We start from the raw sequence: 20,920 nt of genomic DNA, 5'->3' as shown, positions 1-20,920 counted from the left end.
ATCCTTGGTAAGACCTACTTTGTCAATTATATGTAATTGGTTTTGTGTATATGTTGTTGTTTTGTAAATAAGTTAATTGTTTGTTAATTATGCTTACTTAACAATTTACTGATAAGAATTTCATGCAAAAGTGTGAACCTTATAATACATAAATACATTAACAGGGTGAATTGCAATATGCTTGGCAAATAAAAAATTCTAACGATCCATCATTAAACAGTTAAAAATACATGAAAGGTCTTTTTTCTTTTATTACAGATTAGAAAGTGTTTTGTCAAGGTTTATAGACCACCATCAAAATTATTTTTAACTGTTTCTAAAAAAATACAATTTCTGACGATAAGTATGACCGGGAAAACAGAAGACCAGTGCCTTATGGTCTGACCTTAATTACATAAATTTGCAAACAATATATCACAACAACCATTTTCATTGGTTCGGAAAAGTGTGACAATTGGACTGGTGCAAAAACAATAAAATGATAGCCCAATTGAATTTTGGTAATCAGTACCATCAGGTCCATCCACTTTCAGAAGGTTCATTCAAACATCTGTTTATCATTTGGAGATTAAAAAATGAGAAAAAACAGCCCAAGTCTTATGTTAGATAGATCAGTTACTGAACTTTTAGTGATATGCTTTAACTTGGTGTGATTTTTTATGTGGACTTACTTTAAGGCTTGATAGAATTGGTAATTAGGATGTATATTTATGTAGGCTGCAATAAGGTCGGCGGTGGAGAATGGTCGTAAGAGTGCCGGACCTACTGCTGGTGAATACAAAGATCTCATCAAAGAAAAACTACAGACTGCCTGTAAGTGTAAGACACATAGTACTGTAAACCGACTAATGCTCAAGAGCGTTACATTTATATGACAAGACGTTAGGAGTAGACAAATAGTGCAAATACACCTTATCCCTATTTGTCCGCCATTACTGGACATCACAAAGGTTCCTGTAAAATTTTGACGTCACAATAGAAAATGTCTGACGCCACAAAAGAAAAGTGATAACTGTATGACATTAAAAGTTCAAGTGTCGCAAATTCTGAGGTTAAGTGTCGCAGATTCCCAAATAGCAATAAGGTCTTTATAGATCTTCTGAATATGACAAACTTGAATCTCTCGTATAAATACATCAAAATAGTTTGAAAATCGGGAAAATAAATCTCTACAAAGTCTTATTAAGGGCTAATTAAGTTAGAAAAAAAAGGTATCCATGAAATTTCATGGGGATGACGAGTAATCTCAATGTAAATCGTCCTAAATATATATGTCAACCTTTAATATGAATACTTCAACAAGTATGTAAAATGGGATAATAAATCTCAGAAAAGTCTGATAGAAAAGTGGGAAATGAGAAAAAAGTAGCTGTGAAAATAAAATTGTTTACAGTATTACACGTGTAGAGTGTGAACTAGATGTGTGTTATATGAGGTCAGATGTTTATGCAAAACTAAGGCCAGAGATAGGTGGATAGAGTAAGATAGTCATTCCTAGAGCTGGTGAAAGAAAATATTGTAATTTGTAAGGACAGAGGTTAAATATGAAATTTCATAGACTGTTTATGTGAATCTATTTTGTCAACATCTTGCCCATAACTGGCATGAAACTATTTTGTCAACATCTTGCCCATAATGGCATGAAACTATTTTGTCAACATCTTGCCCATAATGGCATGAAACTATTTTGTCAACATCTTGCCCATAATTGGCAAGAAACTATTTTGTCAATATCTTGCCCATAATTGTCATGAAACAATTTTGTCAATATCTTGCCCATAATTGGTCTGAAACTATTTTGTCAACATCTTGCCCATAATTGGCAAGAAACTATTTTGTCAACATCTTGCCCATAATTGGCAAGAAACTATTTTGTCAATATTTTGCCCATAATTGTCATGAAACAATTTTGTCAATATCTTGCTCATAATTGGCCTGAAACTATTTTGTCAACATCTTGCCCATAATTGGCCTGAAACTATTTTGTCAACATCTTATCCATAATTAGCATGAAACTATTTTGTCAACATCTTACCCACATAATTGGCATGATGAACAGCAATAAAAGCACTGCTCCTTTGCTTTTTTTGTGTTTTTTTGCTGTGCATGTACTGATTTTGTGTCATGGATGGATACCCCATATCCTTTGTTTTTCAATTATGAAACTATTTTTTTTAACATTTTACCCATGATTCAAAGCAAATAAGTCACAACCTGTTCTTTTCAGTATCAAATACAGATGGGGAGTCTATTCCACAAATTCCGGATGACGCTGAATTAAGTCCTGAATTACTGGAGGCATTGAAGAACAACTCCGTCACGCCAGAGGACATAGAGATTGTAAAAGACGAAGAGACTGGAAAAAGTGTTGTCAGGTCAAGAAGTCAAATGTCAGCTGCCATGGGTGGGGTCAAGGAAGGTCATATTTATGTTCCTGTTGCCAAAAGTATGTACAATTTATTGTGTATTTTTTTTGTGGTTATATATTCCTTATAATAGTTGATAGAATTTTATTTAGTTTATACCATTTATAATTAACAAATCTTGAAATTTTCTACCTATTCTTGTAACATTACAGTGCAAACATAAAATTTGAACGGTGTGGTTTCAGAGAGCACGTTGCTGAAATAAGATAAAAAAAACCATTGATATATTTAATTGAATTTAATGAAGTATTTGTATTCATATTCATATTCATATTCATATATTATAATAACAACAATGTTGATTTCAATAACCATAAGTGTGTTAATTAGATGATTATTTACTTAAAAGATTTGAAGATTGAAACAAAGAGGGTTTGCACTGTTATTATACTTTTCTTGGTTTTTATTAGTTTGTACTTCCAATATGATTTACTACACAACCTAAACCCCTTTTATAGAAAAATATATTGCACTTATCATTAATGTATTATAATTTTAACTTTTCCTTCCAGTTGTTTAATCTGTCTATCTTACTGTATTTCTACTGACATGAAACTGATGGTGCTTTGTTTATCTCCTTGTATACTACAGCTCGTGAGGATTGCGTCATTTCTACCCGTCCACAGTGGTAGTGGGCACAGAGTCTGCAAAACTTCGGAAAAATCCCTTGTACCTATCCTTTAGATCCGTCAGGAATTATTGCTATGTTTTTCATAATGCGAAAAATCCTACTGTATTAGGTTCACAATAAAAAACTTGCATCCATATTTTCCTTCATAAAATTTTTGCAATCGCATTAATTAGATTTCTTATTTTTGCCAGTGGTCAAGAATTTGCAATAATAAATGTCCACATTCATTTCTGAATTAACAGTACAATATTTAAAAATAAATCTATGGTAAAATTTGATTTGGCAGAAGTGGCCTACCCACTTTTGACAGTTAGAAATGACAAAATCTGCATGAGATGTAGTGTTAATCAGTTTTACTTGGCCTCTTTTTCAAACACCTTCGAGCATCTGAATCGTGCATGTACAATCTTGTATATCAGAAGAAATTTAATTTAATAGTCTGTAGTTGGACTTATTTCTACTAGCATACAGGACTAATTTATGCTTGTATACAAGAGAAGATGCTTTTATTGTTAGCTTTACAAATGCTTTTCTGCTAGCTTTCTGGCTGGATTTACTTTGCTTTTTTCTTGCTTTACTAATCATTTTCTTTTAGCTTAGCTATTGCTTTGATATGCTAATTGTTATCTTGTTTTTGTGGAAAGAGTTTGCAGATTACACATTTTTTTTTTTTAAAAGGGCCATTGCAGCCTACACATGTACATACAGAAATAAAAAAAAATACAACATTTATGATCAAAAGTCTAAAAAGGTGAAGAAATTATACATGTACGTGAAATGTATGAAGTAAACAATGGGCCATTTATGAAATATGGCAAGAAGCAAAATCCAGTGGGAATTAATCCACTAAAACAAAGGGGACATTACTCCACCAAAATCAAGGGGACATTAATCCACCAACATCCTGGGGACATTAATCCATCAAAATCAAGGGGACATTAATCCACCAACATCCTGGGACATTAATCCATCAAAATCATAGGGACTTCAATCCAACAAAATCAAGGGGACTTTAATCCAACAAAATCAAGGGGACTTTAATCAAACAAAATCTAATCCACCAAAATCAAGGGGACATTTATCACCAAAATCAAAAGGGCCAATACAAATAAACAAAATTTGATTTTTGGAAATCTACATACAATTTAATGAATAATGAGTTTGAACCCTTACATATTTGGTCACATGATAGCAACTTATGAGAATGAGGCTGACATACAAGAGTCACATATTTTCCCCTCTACCTCTACACCAAAAAAATGAGAGTGAAACAAAAACATCTCAATAACAAAACAGTAGAAAGAAACATGATTAAAAAGAACAATAAGAATGTTGATATGAAAAAGTATGTTAATGCATAAAATTTTTTAGAAGTTTTTTTAGAATCTGCAAGTTCTGTGTTGTTGCTTTGTCTTGATGTGTTTTAGCTTTTAATTGAATCTGATAACTTTTGTGAGGTAGCTTAATTAGCTTTAATTTGCTGTTGTCATATTTTAGATATTTTTTTATTTAATTTTTAATTATAACTTAATTTAATTGTTTATTAAAAAATATTAATAGTTATATTGTACTGCAGTGAGGAATTATTCTTAATTGTAACTATGAATTATATTAAAAGAAGCAAAAGAACATTTAAATCATTTTCAAAAAACAACTTAATTCTTACAAGTAGTTTTTGTTTATCATATTAATAGTGATTTCTAAATGGTGATTGTGTATGATAAATTGTGTATGATAAATGTATGTCGAAAGTAATAACTTCTCAGAATTACAATTTTGTTGTGGATTTTAATAGAAATATGAGAAAACAAGAAACTAAGCAAGCTTTTTTTTTTTAAATCATAGAAAAATATTATAGAAATCTGAGAATTTATTTCTAATGAAAAAAAAAAATGAAAATACAAGACAGACCATACATCTATATCTATTATGCATTCTGAAATTCCAGGTTAGAAGTCACAAACTTTCTAAAGATTGAAATGTTGTGTTTTCCCAAGCATTTAATTAATTTTCTTAACTGAAACTTTCATATTTTTATTTCACAGTTGGGGCTTTTTCCAAAGAATATTCTGGGTTAATTGAAAGCCTGTTTGTTAAAATAAATTTCTATGGGTGGTCGGGCTTCAAATAAAGTGCATACAATGACCCCTCATGTACTCCCTGGAACAGCCCTTTTTAAATTCAAAACTGTTATTATAGCTTATAAGCAGGCAGTTGCAGGCTTGCACAAAATGATTTTTCGTAGCATTTCTTACAATCTATTCCAAATTAGAACCCTTTCAGTTTTCAAAAAGGAAATATAAATAAAATCATATAAACAGTAGAATATCTTTTTATGTCACCATGTGAACTGTCTTGTCTAATTCATACTTATGATAGTTTAACTTAGATTTGTTGGTCTGCCTTGTATTACAATGTAATGGTTGAGGGCTAGATTGAATGTTTGTGTGTATTATAATGCTGCTATTTGTAACCACTAATGCTTTGCAGACAGCAACAAACAGCATGGCACCATACCTACCGACCGCCAGTCAAATGCTGACCTAGGAGAAATTGAAGTTATTAATTATGGTGCAAGGTCATCAGATGCTGGGTCAAAGGTCGGATCAGCTAGGACCCACTCAAGTAAAAAATCAGAAAAATTGTCAGATAAGGCACCGTCAGAGAAATCGTCAGAAAAAGGAGGGAAATCTCAACCTCCATCAGTTTTGGGTGAATCTATTGTAGAAGAGGATGAACAGGAAGATATGAAATCACAAAGGTCAGGAGGTCAAATGTCTCAGAAAGAGGTCGAGGAACCAGAGGATGAATTTAAGAAAGCTTTAGTGGAAGTTGAAAAGGTAAACTACAAGATGTTCCTTAAAGTTTTTATGATAATAAATTTGGTTGAATTTCTGTTAAATCTGAGGCTGAGAATGTTACACATTAAAGAGAGGGATTAACTCATCTATTTCTTTTTGTAAATTCAAGAAAAAAAAATTACACAAATATGACTTGTTCATAAGAAATAAAAGATGTGGGTAAACCAGGGCTTCCAAAATTATTTTTAGCCAGCCGGACATTTTATATATTATCCTGATTTTAATCCCTTAGGACTAAATAAATAAAAAGCAATTATGGTAATCAGTTGCCGAGTTGGCCATCCGAATGATTGACATTAAAAAATCAAAGTACTGAAGTACTGAACATCGGATGACCGCAGGTTCTTGTGGATGGTCAAAAGCACATGTCACAGAAACAGATCACATCTCTATACCTGAAACTGAGGTTAATTTACAGAGATTTTTTTTTTCTTATACAAGTTCGTGCTTGGATGATGAATAAATGACAGGAAATTCAACCTCACCGTAATAACTATTATATTGTAGTGATACAAATCAGTATACCTTAGACTATTATACTAATATAATAATAGTTCCAGAGAATACACTGGTTTGTTGTTATATATTATATTAATATTACGGTTGCATGTATATATAATTTTCATCTATTTGTATATCATACTATTCTACTATTATTATAGTGTAATGCAAGTGCATGGTGGACACTCTTCTGTAAAAAAAAATCAAAGTCTAAAAGGCTGTAAAAGCAATTGCTGCCATGTTAATGTTTTGTGGACTTTTATTTTTCATCCATATATATAAGAATTAAACCTGACAGGACAGGAGTGTTGATTAGTGAGAAGCAAGACGGTTTTAACTTTATATCAATATAAGACTTTAGCAGGAAATCATTTTAAATATGTTTTATATTTTACAAGGAGACAACAAGTTTACCAGGCTAAAGTTGGGGTTAATTATACATGTGCTGAAACATATAACTGAAAAAAAAATCATTATGGATTATCCCCTGGTTGTGTTTGTAACTGGGCAATAATTTCCTTTATTGATTTAATTTCAACCATTTTCATAATTAATTTAAATTAACCATTCAGTTAAAACATTTCAACTTTCCAGACGCTAATGTTGAAAAACGGGACAGAAATAAAATATCTTACAAGACATAAACATGTAAAAAATAAATATATATTTCAGCTTACTAAAAATATTTTCATAATGTTACTTTGACATCATTTCTTAAAACTAAGTCCCAAACATAATTGCTCAGTTGACATGTGTCATCCTCATGCGATACGAGATCACTATAATTCTGATGCAATCCCGAAAAGGGGGGTCATCACAAACAAACATGACATTAAATTGTCATTATACGAACTAGAACAAACAGCTCTATGTTGCTTTGATATTTATCAATTTTCAGGAAACATGTGAAATAAATTTCAGGTCCATTTCATTATAGTGCCTAACAAGATTGTGTGAGGTAGACGAAATTGACCTTAAAACGATCGTATTGTCTTTTGATGTCCAAAAATAGGCAGATCGGACATATAAGGACTTTATCTAATGACTACATAAATTTGGGATTTATTATTATTATAATATTCTAATGAAACTGAAAATTGTATTTTTTTTTAGGATAAACAACAATTTTACCTGGCGTAGCCGTTCATAAATGTTTTTCTGCATTTATCTTCGAAAAATGGCGTATTTAATGGAATAGAACGTTAATACAGTAAACTTTCTCTTTTTTCTCCGCAATAGGCTATCAAAAATAATTTATCTAATGTGTATGTGGAAAATTATGTGAAAAGATAAAAAGTGGCAATTGTTACCTTTCATACCTTAAGTTTCGTTCATCTGATTCTGACCAATGCTTATATACTAAATATCTATTTATATGCCGCTACTATTGTTGTTGTTACCAATTATGTAAATCAATTGTATCTGATTTTATGCCCTTTATGGGCCCTGTAATTTGGGAAATAAAAAAAAAATCTATTCATTGATAAAACGTAATATGGACTGGTCCAGTGTCCAGTTTGCAGGTCATTTAATTTTCTGTACACATTCATGCACGCTCTGATTTAATCAATATACTCGTACGAAAAAGCATGAACAGTTTGAAGGTTATCTAATAATAACTTAATCCAATCAAATTGCATAAGATTCAATAACAATGTCAAGTCCACATCATAATGAGTAATAGAGGTAAACTGGGTAGGGAGAAAATGACAGATATTTCAAGTTAATATTTATGCAATAACGAATTAAAATTTGTCAACCAAAAGTTTTGCTACAATTTCAAAAACATGTCGTTCTGTATGGGTATAGTTTTCGGATCTTTCATTAGCGTATTTAAGGCTATAAAAAGTTTGGGCTTCAAAAGTTCACACAATTATTGACTTTATACAGAAAATTCGTCCTTGTAAAACATTTAATAGTTCACAAATGATACGCGATTTTAAAGTAAAATTATTTCTTAAAACACTGCAAAAAATTTCATTCATATTGATAAAGTGGTATCGTCATAAAGTGCGTTGAAATGAACAGTGGTATAGCAAACATCGAATTCCCTCACAAAATGTTATCACACACTACAGTAAGGGGAGTCAGTTAAGTTTGTCAATTTTTAGATACTATACAGGTACAGTAATCTTTTGACACTACGTATACAACCTGTGTGACCTGTGTAGTGATTTTGATTTTACGATAAATTCATGAATGAACGATAATTTTATGAATGAACATGAGCACCTGACCTCTTTCTAAAACACCTATTAAACATATAAAACCGTATTTAATAAGGAGATAATTCAGTCAAATTTTTCAGGACTAAATCAACAACTGAAATGATTCCATTTTTTGATGAAACATCGTACGAACGGAGAACGGAATCGCAGGTATAAAAATGCACTTTTTTCCCTTGTAATGACCGCGGATCTATAATTTTTATAGATCGGTTGAAATCCCAAAACTAATTTGCATAATGGAAATTTAGGCGATAGCAATACATCGGAGTGACCTCAAGGTCATCCTCTGTAAAAACCATATTAAACTTTCTTTGATTCAAATTCGAAGTTCTGACATAAACTGTTAAATTGGCAGTGCATCATTCGAAGTGTGCAACATCAGCGTACTTATATCTGCTTAGACTCTTTATTTGTGCAAAATAACGTTGTCAAAAACTTTACTTTCGTTTTTAAATCTAAACCGGATGTTGTCTTGACAATGGTAAAACATGGACCAGAGACGGATACGCAAATTCCGTGTACGTTTACAAAGCATGAATGAGTGCAGGTAGCTCTTTCTACGTTATTTCTTCAAGAAAATATTCGAAATAAACGTGAGATAAAGGTTTCAATGACAATTTAAGCATTTTTTGAAGGAATTAGGATGCATAATTAAATTTCACACCTGCACACATGCACACACGTGTACTAGTTCAAACAGAGACATGTCTCTGCTTCAAACAACGTGGTTATGACGATTTTTCATTTTCACCTTTTTAATTTTTTCATCAAATCATATTTGTAAACGTATTTCTGATAATTTAAATCTTTTTGACTAAATTAATTAGATGCAAACTGCTGAAATGTAAGAAAATAACTTTGAATAGACCGATCAATGTCCGGTTCAAAATAGTTTACCTGTCACCTGAACAGGTAAATTTCAGCTGTTCGACAACTAAAGTAGGGGTTGTTTTGATAGTACTTAATGATCATGTCACTTTTATGACCGGAAATGTGTGGCTGTTAAAGGCAAAAGGTTGGGTCAAAAAGATCGTGAATTGTGTTAAAATTACCGTCTCTTAAGCCTTGAAAACTAAAAAGTAGATGTCCGTTTCATGCTTTGCCCAGCCGGACTTTTACCGGACATTATACAAATGTCCGGAATATATGACCGTTTTGGAAGCCTTGGGGTAAACCCCAATGAGACAACAACCCAACCATTCAGAAAAACCAACATACATATACAGGGTAAAATACAGTTTATACAGAAATATTTTAAGCTCTAAATTGTCCAATGTTTTATTAAGTTGTGAATAGATTTAACACATACTGTCAAAGATCTGCAATCAACTCGAAATTCTCCAACAGTAAAAAAAACAAACTTTTTCAATAGAAAAATTTAAAAAAAAAAAAAACAAAAAAAATTTCTTTAACTTTGGTTTACCTACCTAAAAGGACGAGCTTCACTTTAAGTTCAAATATGGCCTCGAATTTCGACTTTATCTCAAAATGGCCATAATTTGCTTCTTAAATGGATCTATTCAAAAGCTTTACTACTAGATTAAATAAATCTCTTCATTCGAGTAAATTCTATTCTTCAAAGAAAGCACAGTTTGGATGTATTGTCAAAAAACAATGATTTTGTGCATTTTTTGAACTTAAAAGCTTGAGGAAACCCTTCGCTGCAACCTATGATCCAAAATGTTCTGTAACCAAAAGTTGCCAATGATGATTTGAATCACTAGACACAAAAACTTTCTGGATCATGGGTGACAGCCAATGTAAATTATGTTATAAACTGTTAAGAATTATTGAAAATTGACCAAAACCAGTAATTTCCCTAGTGCTTAGGGGAAGGGGCCCAGGGCCCAAGCAATTGTGAATAAATGTTTGTGAAATGTTGGCTTTGGGGAAGATATATTATTTCGTTTATACAGAGGGCACTTGCTAGGGGGGTTTGGGGACATGCCCCCCAAGAAAATATTGAAAAATTAGGTGCATAATCCTGCATTCTGAGTCAGAGAAGGAATAACTGCATGAATTGCAAACAAGATTCAAGAGATTTGTAAACAAAAAACCATGATACAACACCAACAAAATTTCGCTACAATGTCTTTGATTGGGAATTTTAGTGCTGAAAATTGGGAAAAAAAGGACATATTTCTCTGATGGATGGGGCCCAAATTCGGACCCAAAATGAAGGTTGGAAAATCCCTGAAAACTGATGTTACAACACAAATAATGCATATTTGAGGGGTCGTTTCTTTGTCATTTTAAATGTGATGTGCCAAAAAGAAGTTATTTAATATTAATAGTTATATCTCAACTATTTCTATGTGAAATTTGTAGTATTTTGGCCTGATTAAACAAGTATCAAAATGTTAGGCCCAAATTTAAGCCTTAGTGAACTTACTCCTTTATGTAGTCAAAATTAATTTATTTTTTTGAACTGATTTGTTATACCTTCTTAGAATTTAATTTTGTAATTCCGCTGATTGGGATATAAAAATGGAAGGTTGGGATGGGTTTGAAATTGAATATTTTTATTTAGCTCAACTCAGACTGTCCTGAGTCTGGAGGTCAGGAACCTTGTCAGGGGCTGTCTTTTGTTGTACATGTGTATATCATTTAAAATACCCAGTGTTTAAGTTAAGATTTTGTTATTGTGGAGTTTTTCCATTTTCCAATGATGAACTTTCCTTTTCTAAAAATAAATCAGAACCTACATAATAAAGTCATAACTGTTGGTTAAAGACCATTTATTTTTCAAAACTTAGGTCAATGAAGCGGAACAACAGAAGGATCCTGGCCGACAGAGCGTTGTGAGTAAAAAGAGTGAGACGAGTGCAGTATCAGATAAAAAGAGTGCCGTGTCAGATGACAAAAAGAGTGTACATACAGAGAAATCTGATGCTAAGAAAGCGGTAGCTAAGAAAGAAGAATTTGTAGTAGGTGGGTACACAATTGTATTTTTGTGCAGTGTGCAATGAATTTTGACTTGCTAGGAAGCTTTTTTTTTTTAATAAATCGTGTTTGTTTTAAAAGTTTAATCTTACTTTGGCCCCTTCATGATATGACTCATTTGATTAACAAAAATCATTGGATAAATTGCTTAAGAAGCTTTAAATGAATAATGGCCAGTGATTCATAGTCTAGGTTAAGTTTGTGTTTATAAATCTCCTTCATGAATTGTTAATATAAATCGTTTGTATAACAATAATTTTTTTGTGTTTATGAATTATCTGAATTTTGAAACATGGTATATACTGTACTATTATAGTAGAAGAAGAGGAAAAACATTCTGCTTGCTTCTAATGAAAGTTTTAACACTATACTGTAATGTTTGACAATTGTAATATATTGGGTTTTTTTCAGTTTGAGCAGATTTATGTGATAACTTTCAAGCATATCAATTTTATCAATGTAAAGTAACAAAAAAGCAGCAACTAATTTTTTTTAACAAAAAAGTTTTATTTTCAGCAAGACTTGTTAAATCAATTAGATTTCAATAACTAATAGTCATAGTTTTAAAATGATTTAGGAATGGTAAAAAATAAAAATGAAAATGAGGCTTTATACGGAGGTGTGACTCCGCCACCAAAAGGCGCAACGCCACCTAATGAAGGTAAAGAGTTCTCTCCCTTAACATTGTGTTTGTTCGGCATGGATATCTTGTTTGATATTTTATAATTACATGGTTGCCATGGAAACACTATACATGTTGATTTTTGCAGTGCACCCTACACTAACATTGTTGGCATGGATGTCTTGTGTTGTTTTTTTGTATATTTATATCGGTTGTCATGGAAACATGAATGGATGTGAACCCTGTACTACTAATAGTCATAATTGGTGCCATATGAATGTTTTACATACCGTTGTCATGGAAGCACATAATTGATTGTATATATTCCTGTACTTTACACTTACCCCAGAAATGTATGTCAATATGGCATGTGTTTACGAGGTTAAAGGTCACATTTCTACTGTCATTGGCATGGTAACAAAGGTCATTATATTCCACCTATATATTTCACCTCTGACCTTTCCTTCATGTATACCTTATGGATTAAATGAATCTATGTATAAAGTGATACTTGGCTCAAACTGCACATTTGAATTGTTCAGGATTATATACACCACTCAGCAATATTTAGCAGAAACTTTGCATATGGTTATGGTTAAAGATAAAGAAAAAAAAAATGTTCATTTTAATCATTGAAATTTTTTTTTTATCATAGAAAAATGCAATAAATTATCATAAAGATTTAAAGATATTTTTTTATATTTTTAAAAACACGAAATATGATGTCGATCTTCAAATACAAAATTACAAAAATTATTAATTATTTTGAATAAAGATTTACGATTTAAAAGAATTTTATTACTTCTTCTTAATATGAAGTGCAAAGGTAATTTTATAATATTGGATTTCAATTATTAAAAAAGTGCTCAATTTATTTTAAATGTAAACTTTTGAAATATTATATCTGTATCAATGAATTTCCTAAATACATAAAATCATAATTTTACAGAAGACAAAGGGTCTCAAGCAAAATCAGACGGTGAGATTTCACGGTTGATGATGAATGTTTGGAGCCAAATTTCACCTGAGTTACTTCCCCTTACACAGACTAATTGTTGACACATAACTGTGAACACTGTTAATATTAATCCACCAGAATTGTTTTCACTTGTTATTTTTCATTTGTGAATTTTCAAGATTACCTCCCTTTGTTATTAACTGAGGATTGTTAATATTTTACACATACTGGTTTTGTCATTTGTTGATTACGATGAAATACACTTCAGCTCATGTGGGTTTTGTCATTTTGACCTGCCCAATGTGTGCAACCCACACCTTCCCACTCAAATTTTACCATAGACAAGAGTTCTCTAAAAGTGGTGGTCTGAAGGTTTTGACCACCAAAATTTTGCAAAGGACTAACACAATTTTGATATTTTGTAATAGAAATAATAGTGAGGACCAGCAGATTTACTTCTAGCCTTAACAGGGAAAAGGGATTTTGAGAACTCTGTCATAGATTTGTTTAAAAATAATGATTTTAAAATTTGAAAAGCTCAACTGATTTTACCAATGTATATCAGATTCAATTCCTATGATGGAAGAACTAAGTAATGAAATGTCAATGTAAATTAGGATTCGTATAAGGGACTTTCTAGAAGCTTGGTTCTCTTGGAGACCTATCCCACTGTGGACAGGTGGAAGTGACACAATCCACTTGAACTGTAGTGTATTGTACATGACCCTGCTCTTAACAAATTCATATGTTTAGCCTGGGATCCTGGCACAATGTCTGTTTCCTGTCGGTAGAACCAGGCGTTGAGGAACTGACATGACAAGCTATTACTGTTGATCAGAAATGGTTGATTGATTGTTAATGTTTTAGTAACCAAAACAATTCAATAGGTATAAAAATAAGAAGATGTGGTATGATTGCCAATGAGACAACTCTCCACATGAGACCAAATGACATAGAAGTTGACAACTATAGGTCACCTTACAGCCTTCAACAATGAGTAAAATCAATACTATATTTATAGTCATCTATAAAAGACCCTGAAATGACAAATTAAAAACAATTCAATCAGTGTTTGTTTTTTGCAAAATTTTTATTATTTTAGAAATATTTATGTTTTCTTGAAATTGATGCTACCCCACAGTGCATGCTTCTAGCATCGATTGAACATAAGGACATCTTTATATTTTATCTGGTTCTACTGGCTAGCAGGGAACCAGGATACTAGGCTAACAAAGGATATAGGTTGATTATTGCATTACACATATATTTATGATTGAGTTAATTCCCTTTGTTATTTGTTATCTCCCTCTACTAAATCTTCATTCATGTATATTTCATTAACTGGACGTTAAGCGCCCAACAATCAATCAATGTATATTTCATGGTTTTGTTTTGAAATGTGTGATGATATATTCTTACATTTTTATAAGCAAAAAATTGAAGCATTACATGTATAAGATGACAACACTTTTTGTTCAAGCACAAACTGTTGATATATTTGTTATTTATTTATTTCTACTGTTTTTCGACTTCTACTGGTAACAGACTGGTAGCAAATGTTCTGTACTTTTTAAGCATGATTATTTATTGACTTTTGTTCGTTATTTATTTTGTACAATAAAATAATTCCAATGTTTTAAATAGTTTGATAAACTTGTCCAGTTAATTACATGCACCTTAAGTGGAAAACTGTGTGACATACAAAAGCCTGGGAAAAGCTAGTGTATATTGATCTTGATAAAAAATCAGCTAAGAATTAGAGAAATTTTTATAAAGCACAAGCTGATAAAATTGTTCTCGAGAACTTTTTGCATCTAGAAGTTTAATACAGATAACAGGAAAAAATTTATCTGAAAATTTTAGATCCATTGGAAGAATATCTGAAAAATCTTGCAGCAGGTAAAATAAACAAATTTACCATTTTACCATAGAAAATTTACATGGGTGTGGTATACATTTTTATTTCTACTAGATTTGCAAATATGACTTGCAAGGAAACAGAGTATAAATATTGATATATTACTGTCAATGATTAATTCACTTACAGCTTTGTATGAAATGATTTCCTTATCTTCTCCAAAATTGTTTGAAAAGAGAAAAGGAACATCCTTAACATGTTTTTAACCCACACAAGATATTTGAAATATTATACAATTAATTACTATTTCAAAGTTGTTTTTAATTTGATTGCACTATTGCAAATAAGTGATGAATAAACAAGAAAATTGGGCCTTTTTATACATTTCTGGAGGTAAAATATTCAATTGTTTGTACAAGAGCAAGACTTGATTTTTATACCCTTACTTGAGGTGTGCAGGCTATAAAGAATTCACCTTGTCTGTCTGTGAATTTCTCCAACAAATATTTTCATTACACCTTTTTCTGGTGCTGCTGTCTGCAGAATTGAGTTCATATTTGTTCATCAGCTTGACTGTGAGTGATATGAGGAGTAAAATGAAAGGTGTTATCTCTTTTTGGATCTGATAGATACCTGCATGCCCATACTTGCAGCACAGCATACAAGATTTTTATCGATAAATGACTTTTTACATATCTGACAGTTATTCTGATTTTAAATGGTACATTTTTGTACTTTTTTAGCTCACCTGGCCCATAGGGCCAAGTGAGCTTTTCTCATCACTTGGCGTCCGTCGTCGTTAACTTTTACAAAAATCTTCTCTGAAACTACTTGGCCAAATTAAACCAAACTTGGCCACAATCATCATTGGGGTATCTAGTTTTAAAATTTGTCCGGTGACCCAGCCAACCAACCAAGATGGCCTCCATGGTTAAAAATAGAACATAGGGGTAAAATGTAGATTTTGGCTTATATCTCTGAAACCAAAGCATTTAGAGCAAATCTAACATGGGGGTAAAATTGTTTATCAGGTCAAGATCTATCTGCCCAGAAATTTTCAGACCAATCAGGCAACACGTTGTTGGGTTGCTGCCCCTGAATTGGTAATTTTAAGGAAATTTTGCAGCTTTTAGTTATTATCTTGAATATTATTATAGATAGAGATAAACTGTAAACAGCAATAATGTACAGCAAAGTAAGACCTCCAATAAGTCAACATGACCAAAATTGTCAATTGACCCCTTAAGGAGTTATTACCTTTTATAGTCAATTTTTTACAATTTTCATAAATTTTGTAAATTTTTGTAAATTTTTACAAAATATTTTCCACTGTAACTACTGGACCAAGTTCATTAAAGATAGAGATAATTGTAAGCAGCAAGAATGTTCAGTAAAGTAAGATCTACAAACACATCACCATCACCAAAACACAATTTTGTCATGAATCCATCTGTGTCCTTTGTTTAATATGCACATAGACCAAGGTGAGCGACACAGGCTCTTTAGAGCCTCTAGTTTACTATTATAACATTTTAGGTATTATTTTAATACTAGCATCCAATACAATAAACATTTTATCAGATTTCAACTGCATTAAAATACAGATCCTGACTGTCCATGTGACTTTTTTCTTACAAGGAACTGACAATACTATTTTCTACTTTCTGTTCTGTTTACAAATGTATTATTTCATCAACCAATGAAATGTCAACAATCAAACTTTTGAAAGTGTGTCATTAGGTCCGGGTACACAGTTATCGTCCTTTGATTTTCGTTGTCCACGAATATAGTCCCTAGTGTGGACAGTGTGTTACTTGTCGATTTTTTTTATACCCCTTCCAAATTTATTTCTCCATGTTTTATGACTCAAATAGTAAGTAGGGGGGTGAAATGACACTGTAAAAAAAATTGGGTCATGAATTTTAAAGTAAAGTAGTGATTTGGTCCAGCTGAAAAATGTTAAAAATTAGCACTTCGGAAGCTGTCAAAAGATTTGAAGACCCCCTTAACATGAAATTGTCCATATTTTGAGTTAGAGCCGATGAAGTTTTCTATAATTTTGATATAATTTGTCCCAAAAGTAGTACAACACACTGTAAAAATATTATTGAGAAAGCGCAGGTGGGATTTTTTTAATTTTCATTTATTGTCTAAAAGAAATGCACTACGAAATAACTGTGTACTCGGACCATTAAGACAAAACAAGAGAATCTCGATAGGTCTTTAACACAGAGAGTACAAGGAGCGTTGTCAGATCTTTGAAAGCAAAGCGTGTCCACATGATCTGTATTTTAATGAGGTTGACCTAATTTTAGTATACAATAGCTTTTGGGATTTTCATTGGAGGTTATGGTGACATCATTTTATTGAGAAGCATTTAGTACCATTTTAGTTTTTCTGATGGGTTTATGAGGACAAGATTTTAGTAAATAATAATTGATAGCTTTTGGGGTTTTCATGGGAACAAAATTTCATAATTTAGAGTAAATGGGGGCTTATAATTTAGCCTTATCGCATATGTATGTTGTTGCAATACTGGTTTACTTTTGACCTTCTGTTGGTTATAAATATGTATATTGTATGTCGAAATGTTTCAAACATTTTCAAGAATAAGAGATATGGGGGAAAAAGTGATGTAAATGTAGATTTAAAAAAAAATGATTGAACATTTGAGAAAAGCTGTATATGATATAAAATATGATAAAATGAAAGTATTTAACTTTGTAAATTATATGCGTCTGAAGTGCTTTTCTGGATTTACCTTCATAAGGAACGTTCAAAGCCAAATATTTGAAAGTGAAGGATGTATAAGCACGGAAACAAGTGAAGAGCACTGTATGGTCAAAATGGACCAAAAAATAATAGCCAAATTCATCAAAGGTTAATTTTGCCTGAGGGAGTTGGAACCTTAGTTTCATAATAATTTCCAAATTTCTAAGCGAACAATTTAAGAAATGTATGTTATATAGCTTTTATGATAGTTTATATAACAACAGTTTGCATATTAGAATTATTCATTATTTATGTAACAGAGAAAGAAGCCATACCTCCAGCAAAAAAACCATCTTCTGCAAGGGGAATCCCCGTACAGCCACCAATTGATGATTCAAAATTACCTCCCCTGCCACCAGAAATTCCTAAAGTTATAGATCATGGCCAAAAATCAAAGAAATTTGAAGGCGCTACCAATGAACCATTGTCCAAACCACCAGTAAAGGAACCAGTTGGTGAGAGACTGCTGTCAGCAGACGACAGTTATAGTCACATGACGTTTGCAGAACACATTTTAATATCACATGACGTTTGGAGAAAACACTTTAATTTGAGTGGTTTTTTTTCAGGAGTTTACCAGATGTAAAGAACTTATGTTTTAACATGAATTAATATGAGATGAGTTTTCTTCATATACATGTATTTTATACCAGCACACTATTTTGGTGTATGTACACTCTTTATTCTGCTTGAGGCACATTTTGTGAAGTTGACATTTTATATTTTACATTTCTATAACATGTTTTGTTGTGTTTTATTGATTGATTTAAAATCTTAACACTAATGGGCAGTTTTTAACTTTCAGCTTTCAGTTTTTAGCATGACCAGAGGTCAGTAGCACTTGGATTGTCCAAAATTAGTATATAAATGTTATACTTATGTATCTTAATGTTTCAATTTAACAGGAAAAGTTAACACAAAGGGAGAACTGGAGAAATTGTTTGGAGAATTAGGTCTCCCTCCCACTAAACCGACTACCAAGAAAAAGGGTGAGATGGGATGAGATCTCAAATCTCAGATTCTTATACTCTTCACTAACACTCCTTCCTGCTTTTATAGTTATCTCCCTTGAAGTATTTTCTTTGTAGAGAAACTGGTATTATGATTACCAATGAGACAACTATCAACCACTGCTCAGATGACATGGATAAAGTTAAATATAGGTCACCTATAGCCTTCAACAATGAGTAAAACCTATACAGTATAGTCGACTTTAAAAGGTTGTGACATGACAAAATTTGAAACAATTCAGATGAGAAAAATAACTGCTTAATTTTCGATAACAAAACAATTTACGATAAACAAATATGACAGACATGAACCAAAGACCACCACTAAACTACAGGCTCCAGACTTGGGACAGGCATATAAAGAATGTGGTGGGGTTTAACATGTTCCTGAGTGCTCAACCCTCCCCTTATCTGGGACAGTGGTGTAACAGTGATACATAAGAACAACCTGTAAAAATCGTATACCAGTTTCTCTATGTTTACTTACCATCAATGTATTATTTTTAGAAAGGGTACAGTTTCACTGATCTATTTCTTTTGCATGAATTCACTTGAATCTTTTATTTTAGGAGCTTTCAATATCTTCTTTATAGTCCTACTTTAATGCATGTCAAGTATAAAATACAGGTTATAATCCTGATGCATGGTAAATTATTTTATTCATTATTCTGCACATATATATTGTGGTTTCATTTATTTTCGTGGGAACCAATTTTTTCGTGGATTGCAGGGGTGGATCCAGCCATTTATAAAAGGGGTGGGTTCCTAACCCAGGATAAAGGGGGGGTTCCAACTATATGTCCTTATTCAAATGCATTGATCGTCAAAAAAAAAGGGGGTTCCGATGGATATCTGATTTTGTGGTTTTACCAAAGTCTGCATACAAGCTAAATATAGAAAATGAATACTAATCTTTTAACATTTAAATTTGTGGTTCATGTATATCCACAAAATTCGCAAAAATTGGTACCCAACGAATAATTATAAATCCACAGTAATTGTTTCTCTTATCTACGATATAGTTTAGTCACAACCTTTTTGATATTTGTTTCAAAGTTCCTTTGATGACATTTTACTTTTAATTTAGTTGTTTTGAAATCCTTGTCTGTGTTTGTGAACTATTCTGGATTTTTATGCCCCACCTAGGGGCATTATGTTTTTCGGTCTGTGCATCTGTTCGTCCGTCCGTCCGTCCGTCTGTCCCGCTTCAGGTTAAAGTTTTTGGTCAAGGTAGTTTTTGATGAAGTTGAAGTCCAATCATTTTGAAACTTAGTACACATGTTCCCTATGATATGATCTTTCTAATTTTAATGCCAAATTAAGAGTTTTGACCCCAATTTCACAGTCCTCTGAACATAGAAAATGATAGTGCGAGTGGGGCATCCGTGTACTATGGACACATTCTTGTTTTTCATATCAAAACAAATCTTCCAAAAATGGACCACATGCAGTTGGTTAGTTTATTATGCAATTAAATAAATCACAGTTTTGTTAAACAATATAATGCTTCATTCATGAGAAAAAAAATATTCTTTGAAGCAGAGACGGTGTCTACTATTCCTATTCAATATCTCTTTATTTTTATTGAAATGACGATTCAAAATTTCCTTAACCCTGACCTTAGAAAAATTGCAATTGCATTAAAAAAAGGCCATTTACTTAATGAAACTCTTTGGTTTCTCTCTGAAAATTTGCAAATTTTAAGCTATGAAACACTTTTCTTTTAAATTATTTCATCAGTATAATTATCAGTGAAACATAAAAATAACTTAGTTTAGTTCCTTTTTTTTATGATTTTTTTTTTTTTTTTTCAAAAATATTTTATAAGATAATATAAATATATAAACCAGATTTCAACATATGAGGGCTTAGTTGCAATGTTTTAAAAATGTTTAATTGTTTTCCCTTATGCACATATAAATTGGATGATTTGCACACTTTCTGTGGAATCCGAGTTGTGTCGGGGACTTTTTTTATGGGGGTAGTTGCCTTAAAATTGTTTGTAAAAAAGTATTTTACACTCAATTCTTTGATTCTTACCAAATCTGAAGACAATTACATAACTTAATATTTCAAATTCGACAACGGAAAAAAATGTTTGTTATTAATA

General features: G+C 31.8%; 1 protein-coding gene across 22 annotated transcripts in view; it reads left to right on the top strand.

The window, feature by feature from the left end:
- The window catches only part of LOC127718464 (uncharacterized protein KIAA2012 homolog), a 115,309-nt gene that overhangs the window by 72,602 nt on the left and 21,787 nt on the right, over window positions 1–20,920 (top strand). For 18 of the 22 annotated variants that reach the window (XM_052224489.1, XM_052224488.1, XM_052224496.1 and 15 more), the window contains 6 exons: window positions 717–813; window positions 2,228–2,446; window positions 5,548–5,897; window positions 11,404–11,578; window positions 12,168–12,251; window positions 18,706–18,789. In XM_052224489.1, coding sequence (XP_052080449.1) covers window positions 717–813; window positions 2,228–2,446; window positions 5,548–5,897; window positions 11,404–11,578; window positions 12,168–12,251; window positions 18,706–18,789 — 1,009 coding nt within the window. Of the gene's footprint in view, window positions 1–716; window positions 814–2,227; window positions 2,447–5,547; window positions 5,898–11,403; window positions 11,579–12,167; window positions 12,252–15,033; window positions 15,070–18,705; window positions 18,790–20,920 lie in introns of all 22 variants that reach the window. The other 4 variants (XM_052224498.1, XM_052224491.1, XM_052224494.1 and 1 more) reach the window with 4 other exon arrangements.

The sequence above is a fragment of the Mytilus californianus genome, unplaced genomic scaffold, assembly GCF_021869535.1.
Source record: "Mytilus californianus isolate M0D057914Y unplaced genomic scaffold, xbMytCali1.0.p SCAF_10, whole genome shotgun sequence".
NCBI classification, from domain to species: domain Eukaryota; kingdom Metazoa; phylum Mollusca; class Bivalvia; order Mytilida; family Mytilidae; genus Mytilus; species Mytilus californianus.
Note: the sequence above shows the minus strand (reverse complement) of the source record. Positions and strands in the feature narration are given on the sequence as shown.